At 37.2% G+C, this 8,945-nt stretch overlaps 1 protein-coding gene across 2 annotated transcripts in view; it reads right to left on the reverse strand.

Moving 5' to 3' along the window:
• The window catches only part of spidr (scaffold protein involved in DNA repair), a 42,956-nt gene extending 39,218 nt beyond the window's left edge, over nucleotides 1-3,738 (reverse strand). For both annotated transcript variants that reach the window (XM_082514353.1, XM_082514354.1), the window contains exons 1-4: nucleotides 3,559-3,738; nucleotides 3,071-3,232; nucleotides 2,911-2,974; nucleotides 1,629-1,835 (exon numbers count right to left, since the gene is read on the reverse strand). In XM_082514353.1, the coding sequence (XP_082370479.1) occupies nucleotides 1,629-1,835; nucleotides 2,911-2,974; nucleotides 3,071-3,232; nucleotides 3,559-3,573 (448 nt within the window). In that variant the 5' untranslated portion in view covers nucleotides 3,574-3,738. The remainder of the gene's footprint in view (nucleotides 1-1,628; nucleotides 1,836-2,910; nucleotides 2,975-3,070; nucleotides 3,233-3,558) is intronic.
• Nucleotides 3,739-8,945: the final 5,207 nt, after the last annotated feature.

The raw sequence follows: 8,945 nt of genomic DNA on the forward strand, positions 1-8,945 counted from the left end.
AAAACAACAGAAGACAACTTTCTCGAGGAGTTAAAGTTTACAATAAAGACGTGCTTTCACTTTTTGCACAATACTCACTCTTTTGCACATTTCAATTGCACTGTTGTGTCTGTATTGTTCTGTTCTCTCTGGTGTTGCACTGTTTTTGTTGTGTTTTTTGACAATTTTTGCACATTGCACTTTATGTAGTCCTGTGTTGACTGTCTGTTATATGTCATATAGAGCACCATGGTCTTGGATGAACATTGTCTCGTTTCACTGTGTGCTGTACCACTGCACATGATTGGAATGACAATGAAGCCACCTGACTTGACTTGATAATGACCCAAAACATACTGCAATAGCAATCCAAGAGCAAAGAAACGGTTGTCACCTGATCTCGAGTGAATAAGGGACGCTTTTCAGTTATTAAATAAAAAACTGAAGGCAGAGAAACCCACAAACGAGCAGCAACTGAAGGTGACTGCAGTAAAGGCCTACCAGAACATCTCAAGGGAGGAAACACAGCACATTTAATAATGATGGGTCGGTCGCGAATAAAATGGCTCTTAGAGCTGGCTCTTTGACGTGAACGACGCAAGCCGGCTTCTTATCGAGAGCCGTTTTTTTTTTTTTCTCTCACCCTCAAAACTCCAAAACACGTAAAAACTCCAAAACACGTAAAAACACGTACAAACTCCAAAACACATAAAAACTCAGAAGCACATAAAAACTCAAAACACGTACAAAAGATAACAGAACTGCTCCAGGATGCTAGGGGCAGTGTTGAACTTTTGTTACCTAGTGGCTACACAAGCCAGCAAGTACCAACGACCGGATTTGGTGTGTGGTAGCAAAAGGTAAATGAACATTTTTTTTAAATTATTATTTGACTATATATGAATGCTTGTGTATAAATACACAAACAATACACATATGCTTTTAATTGTGTAATTTAAGTGATCTAGGTAGCTCTGTTTTGGAAGTTCAGTTCATACTAGAAATGTGTTTTGGAGTTTGTACGTGTTTTGTCTCTAGGGGCCACCGCATATATTTATATATAAACATATATAAATAAAACCACTTTTTTTTTTTACATTAGTGATTCCTTTTGTGCATAATTTTATATTGTTGTTAATAATAAATTAATTAAAGCAACAAAACAACCTGAAGAGCCGGTTCGGAGCCGAAAGAGCCGGCTCTTTTTAGTGAGCCGAACCGAAAGAGCCGGTTCTCTAAAAAGAGCCGGAAATCCCATCACTAGCATTTAGTAAAGTCCATGGGTTCTAGTACTCAGTCACGGACTATAAAGGATTTTCAGCTAAATATTAAGAACTACTTTTACATTTAAATGTTATGTTGGTTTGTCCAATTCATTTTGAGCTTCTAAAAATGGCAAACTGTAAAAAAAGTAACTGTAAATGAAGAAGACTGATAGTACACCAACATATGTTTTTTTGTCATAAAGACTGAAACAAAGAATGCGCTAGTTTGACCATAAAAGCACCTCCAAAGGTCAGAAACTATTTGTTTTGTCGTTAAAAAATTGACAAAAAAAAGAAGAAATTTTGAAGATAAAGGTGAACTTCAGTTAGAATAACCTGAAATGTAAAATTTCTCCCTCAGCAAGTCACAACTTAATTTTATACCTTTATCAGTGCTGAGCATGAGCAGTGCTCTGCTGTAAGACTGAGTGGAAGCTGTGGGTCTCCCTCGACTGTGACACTGCTGCTGCCTCTGTGCAGTAACTCTGGATGGATGCTGCTCCTGGGTCTCATCATCAGGCTGCTCAGAGTCACTGGAGCTCCATGCAATGTTCACTGGGTCCTCCTCACGGTGAGGGGAACTGCTCTGAACTGGGAAACACATACAGAAGGGGACAATGCAATGTTCGAATTGAATCACTATGAGGTGCTTGTTAAAACTGGAGACTTACTTCTGAAGACTATTGAAGAAATTACAAGAAAGCTTGCCTATAACAGTTGTGGCTGTGCTGAAAAATAAAGGTGGCTGTATAAATACTGACTTTCTAGCTTGTTAGAATTGTACAAACTCTGTTTTTGCCTCAGATACTATTTCCATTTAGGTTTGCACATGTTTTAATAATTACTATAAATCAAGCATGCCCCATGTTTTGTGTTATGTGCGCATATACTAGGTATCACGTTAAGAGAAACCCACTTAAAAGTGATCTTCAGGTGAAGGTGATTTCAAGATTGACCAGTACATTTAATCTGTCATTAATTATGTAATGATTCATTAAATAAGCAATGATACAGAAATCAATATGAAAAGTAAATTTCAAATGACAACTAAAAATATGCAAATATGACAAATATATTAATAACCCTTTTTAAACATTTCCATTTTAAAAAAACGTGTACAAGAAATTCACCGTTTCCACAGACTAATTTCAATTTAGATTAAGAGCACACACCCCTAAAGTGTTTTCCAGTCAATAACCAAAAAGTATGATTTTGTATTTCAAAGTAAAAGAAATGGCATATATGAGCTCTTTTTCATCTGGAAAGCTTCAGAAAGCTATGATAAGGAAACTTCCTGTTTCTACTTAGTAATTGCCCTGGAGTAATAGGATACACCCTCACAGTGTCACCCAGTCTAATTGTGCATTTCAAAGTAAAAGCCCTCTGAAACGTCATACATTAGATATTTCTTTTCCTCTGGAAAGCTTCGGACAGCTATTATAAGGAAGCTACCTGTTGCCACAGACTAACTAATTTTATAACTGCTGTACATATTTCCCATTTTCCTAACAAATTTAAAAGAAATGAGTGGGCCCTGACTTGTGAACAGTACTGTACACTTAAGTATGAGGTACTTACAGAGTATTAAAAGTTGTGAGGTAAGATAGAAGATAGAAAAGTCTGAGATGGACCATAGCAAAAAAGGCCAGCAAACTGAGCAAGATACCTGCAGCAGACAACTGTTTCAGCTTCTTTAGAGTAGATAGTTTTCTTCCTGAAGACGGAATGATCTGCAACAAAAAATAGAAATCCACAGTATGAACACAGTTGGGAGTAGCAGGGTGATAATGCTAAGAGATGGACGGAAAGCTGTTGATCTTTATCACCTTTGTCACCGGACTATCCAAAAAACTGTCTCCACACTTCTCCCAGCTCTTAGCGGATGAAAGGGAAGAGAGCGAAGAGGGCTCCCTGCCCACTTTCGGGAGAGCATTTTGGATATCATCGGGAAAGAAAACGCACTTTATGTCCCTGGAGTACCTTTTACGCTGCAGAAAATTAATGAAGAAGTAAAAGGGGTTAGCTTAATAATAATAATTTTTTTTAAAAGCCTTTAACGGTTTTTGCTAAGATAACCCTGCTGGAGGCTTTAATGATAATTTCACCTGTATTTACTCTGACAACTGAATTACAAATGACAGTGGCTATATTTGCTGTTATTAATAGTTAAAATATGATTCTAGCAACACATGCCTGGCTAGTAAACCCCTTTCCGCTGTGGGCGGGCAAAACCGGATAACATGGGCTGCTAAAGCTAACTAGCTATACTCCATTGAGTAGCATTAACTGGCTAGCTAGTTACCAGACTTCTTACCTTCCTGGAACTCATTGAGGAAAAAAAAAACAGTCAATGCAGAGTTACTGAAGTGGTCTGTGTGCGTGTCCCCAAAGCGTCATTAGAAATATAATATATCTCGAACCCATCTTTGTGAAGTTACCGGTGTTTCCTCCCTCACTAGTTTGCTAAGCGCAGGAACAAACTAGTGGCGCTTACCCAATCTGGAGGTGCGTTTCATAACTCACCAGCGTGGACCGGAGGCGGATATGGGTGAGATTCTCACACCAAATCACTCAGTTATGCCTGTAAAATTTAGATTGATTCACTTTTCTTGAAACTCTTAATACAGTTTTCTTCTTGAGTTTGCTTTTCTGCACTAGGCTGAACTGCACAAGTTTAAATACGTACCAAAGGGTATATTATTCTACTGATACAGGTAAAAGTCCAAAAATCATTACTACAGTAAATATACAGGCCAAGTTACTACTCTTTATAAAGAGTCATATCACACTGTCATTATTATTTTTATCATTATTATTATTATTAATTGGAATTGGAATCTATGGTGGAAGCCTCTTTAATGCATTTCTCATTTTTGCATGGAAGCAAAGGGACCTTCTCTTTAATAATAACAATAACTGTTTAAAAGTCTTTAAGCTTTTCAAGCTTTTCTTCCCTGCCCAAGCATTCAATGCCCTTTATGCCTCATTCTCCCATTCATACAAAGAATGTTAGAGTAGCCCAGACATACATACAAACACTTAAGCACTTTGACACATATTCACACTCTGATGGATGCATCGGAAAGTAACTTGGAATCAATATCTTGTCCAAGGGTATCTGGCGTGCAGAATAGAGCAACCAGCAAACCACCAACCTTCCAAGTAGTAGATGATCTGCTCTACCTTTCTGAGCTACAACCACTCCCATTTTGAATCCAATTATTGCACTTCTTACTCTTCTACTTCTTACTACTTTTTAAAATGCTTTAGTTATGTATTATTCCGAAAATTAAGTGGATTATTATAACTCAAGCTACTAAACAACATATAAATAGTTAAAATAATCAATAGCTGTGACATGAAAAAGACATAGACAGCAATAAATCAGTAACTGTTATCCAATGACGTCATGTATATGATTCTAAAAACTGTCATTTTACTTCATATATATTACAATGTACAACCTCTGAACTATTAACCTACTTTAAGTAAAATATCTAAACACTTTTTTTCTGCAACTGAACTATCCATCACAAATTTTGGTTTAAATACTATGCCTTATTGTGTGAAAGGTTCTTTTTACACAATAAGAATGTGATAGGATCCAGGGCTCCATATGAGCTTGAAAATTATGACAGCAATGAAATGAGTCTTGGCTTGCTAAACTTTGCATGGCCACAATCTTGATTTTTGCATCACTGAAGTAAAAAATCTTGAGCAGGACTGTGCAGAGACCTCTACAACAGAGGGAGCTAATTCCTTGGGATGTTCGACTACATATCCACTTCCACTGCTTCTTAAATGTTGAGTTGACCAGACCTTTCTAACCTTGTGTCTTGCAAAATTAGTCTGTCACACTGCTAGAAAAACCTACACATCAGTTGCAAACATATTTTTTCATCAAATAGTGACTTATGTGAAGGAGAGGATTGTAGAAGAATTGAGTTACGGTACCAAATACTGTAAAAATAAAAAATTAGCACATCCGAATCTATAAAGAACTGTGTCACAAATTTGGATCGAAATATGTGCTTCAGACTGTGATGGAAAACAATGATGTGACTGTCGTTCCAGGCATTTTGGAGGCCTTAAAAGCACAGCTCAAAAAATCAACCCAAGAATCTTCTCTTCCATGTTTTGTGGTTTAAGGAAGACAGTCGCCTGCTGCATAACCACTGAATAACAGAGACAAGGAAATATTTATTTACATGCGAAGTTACAACCCTCTTTTCAAAATATAAGTACATAGGCTGCAGCAGATGACCACCCCTTACCACCTGGTTCTGCCAGGGGTTTCAGTCTGTAAAAGGGAGTTTTTCCTTCCCGCTTGGTGGTCCTTGGTGGTCCTAGGTGGTCCTAGGTGACACACTGGAAAGATTACATTTGTCTGATTGTCAATTTCCTCCCTAATACTGTGAGTAGAGCAGGGCGATATGGCCAAAAATATTTATCACGATATATATTTCAAAATTTGCGATAACGATATAACCGACGATATAATTGATGCGAGACAAAATACAACTCCACAACATTACTAGCGCAAAAAGACAACCTTCCATTTATTTTCACTTAAACAAGAAGCTGGTTTTTATGTACATTAAAGCTTTATAAAAATATAACAGTGCAAATGCAAATTCCTTGCTGAAAGTTTAACCAAAAGGCATTTCCAGTAGAAATGGGCTGACATATCCTGAGCATAACCATGTATAATATCCACTGAAGTTAAAAAGAGGTGCTTTGCAACATTAAACTGCAGTGTGCAGTACGCATTTTTCGGACCATAAGGTGCACGGGATTATAAGGCACATTAAGCGAAACAAAGCAGTCAGATAAATCAAACTTTATTAAACTCATTCTTCTTGCTTCCTCCACTTCTGTACCATTGATTCATTAATGTTGAATTCTCTGGCAGCTGCTCTATTCCCATGTTGCTGCAGTATATTAATGACTAACCTCGTATTGTGGATGGATTATCTCAGTTGTTCTCCTGACTGAAGTTTGGTCCATTTACAGCATCCTGCCATGCGATTGCATTTGTCTCTAACCATGAAGAACCTTCACGTTAACTTTTATAAGTGGAAAAGTGTTAGTGTTCGTCCTCCAGCTTCACTGTTTATGTTATGCTAACATAGCTGTGTCGCTAGCGATCACGTAGCACATCATTATATACCAGCTAGCCCAACTTCAGTAACCCTACAAACGTCACTGCTGTTTAGTTTCCCGTCTTCATTTATGTTGGAAGTGATAGCAGAGCTGTACGTTTGATTTTTTTCAGAAATCTCTCAGTCAGAACATGCAATATCATGCTTAGGTAACTAGCGAAACTAGCGAGCTAACTTCCGCTAGCTTCCTGCTAACTTCTAACTCCGTTAAATGTAATAACTTTTGTTTTCATGGATGCCTGGAAGTTAAACTTCATAGTTACACCTGGTAAAGCAGCAATGCTGATCGTTTTATTAAAGATGAAAGAATTTAGACAGTTTTTAACTCTAAGTGATGCTGCAGTGTTGTTTGACCTGAAGCATACGGAGTTTAGGACCCAGATTACTCCCAGATTTAAGAGCATCTTAGTCCGACAAATATGACAATAACAACGGCCGCTTGCATGTTCTGCAAAAAATGTGCTTTGTTGTGTATCTGATGGACAAACACCAAACCAGTTCCACATCACGGAAGTTGCACCATTTTTACAAACCAATTCTGGTTCATCTGTTTCACTCAACAATCGGCCATGTGCGTATGAAAACAAAGGCACTGCACACGCGCGTTTTACTCCCATTCTATCGCGATATTTCATTTTCCTATCGTTGCCTAACATTATACCGGTATTACCGTGAACGGTATAATATGGCCCAGCCCTAACTGTGAGGTCTTTACCTTGCACTTTTTGGACACTCTAAGTTGTTCACATAAATTGCCTCTTAATTGGAAAATAAAACTAAACAGAAAACGAAATAAATAGATGTTTGTGATTTTCTCAAGAACATTTGACTTGAAGGCAAAGGGGAAAAATGGTTTGTAGTAAATCTAATAAATGATAATATAGAAAGAGGTTTTTTTGGTTGCTGATTAAAACAAACTATAAATGCTGTACTAGATACACTATATTCAAATTCAAATTTTATTTGTCACACACACACAACCATACACAGTATGACATGGGGGTGAAATGCTTGTAGCTGTACAATGCCCGACCATTAAATGACAGAAGAAAAGTTCTACAATATTTACAATTTACTACAAAAATTTACAAATTAACTTAGGAATTTACAGTAAAGAATGTGCAAATAGCAGAAGAGATTATAAAGATAAGGATTATAAATTATAGGAATTATAGGATTATAGGAAATGTGTGGTGGTGCGTGTGGTGACGTGTGTGAGAGTCCAGTCTTATAGTGACGTGTTTGGGAGAGTCCAGTCCTACACCTGGTTCAGGCCCCGAATAGCCTGGATAGCCTGGATTGCCCAAAGTATTCACTCACTCACTGTGTTCCAATCACTTCCATAGACACAGGTGTGTAAAATCAAACACCTAGGCATGCAAATTGCTTCTGCAAACATTTGTGAAAGAATGAGTCGTTCTCAAGAGCTTAGTAAATTCCAGCGTAGTACCATGATAGGATGCCACCTGTGAAACAAGTCCTGTTGTGTAAATCCCTCAGTACTAAATATTCCACAGTCCACAGATGTAAAGAAGTCCTGTACCTTCTACCTGTCCCCTTAAAGCCCCCGATTAATTTGGAAAATGAAGATAAAATTTGATTTGTAATTCCTTTTGTCTGAAATCAGCTACAGAATAAATTAAATCTCAGGTCATGCTAAATGAATTCAGGCTCATTCTGTGATGATACTGGATATGACTGGGTCTTTTTAAAGCTTTTTAATTTTTTTGTCATTCATAGATCTTTATATATTCTTGAGTATACTGGCATCTTTAGTTCTTGTTGTAGTTAAGTGTTCACTTAAGCTTTAGTTATGTTCTCACTTCCTGTTTCATAGTTTCGCCTCTAGTGTGCTTAGACGGCGGCCCTGCGACCCGGCCCCGAGTAAGTGGAAGAAAATGGATTGACGGACAACAACCTCCCGTGGACTCAAAAGGTGATTTTTATTACAGCAAATCCATTCGAATCTCAACATCTTTCAAAGAGCAGGTTAAACATACAAAAGCTCACTTAACATGTTTTTTTTTGTTTTGTTTTTTATTAAATATGTAAAAAGCAGGTCAAGTTATTCACAAATAAAATGCAAACATGCAACACGATTTTTTGTCGGGGAATGCATAATGAGTGGGACATAAAAAAAGAAAACAAAACATTTACCATTCATTAATTATTGACAGTACATGTTTACATTCTTTTTCATTTACACAATAATATATGACTAAAGCATCATGGTGCACTGCCCAGTTCAATATTAGTAAATGCAATATTAAGAAAGGGTATACAATGTACTTACTGGAATATAGTGTAACAAATTGCTCAGTGAACTGACATCTCCCTAAGACCTGTGATAAAAAAAAAATAATAATAAAAAATATCCCAACAGTTCCAGCGGAGGTTTACAACTTAAAACTGCTGCTTCATCATAAGACTACTCCACAATGTTTCTTCCTTCCCTATGTTTACGGTTTAAATCTCTATCACTAAAGCCACCTTGTGTGGTGGGAACAAACGCTAAGCCGAGCACACTGATTATCTGAAA

Source organism: Aulonocara stuartgranti, assembly GCF_965226115.1.
Source record: "Aulonocara stuartgranti genome assembly, chromosome: 18".
Classification (NCBI taxonomy): domain Eukaryota; kingdom Metazoa; phylum Chordata; class Actinopteri; order Cichliformes; family Cichlidae; genus Aulonocara; species Aulonocara stuartgranti.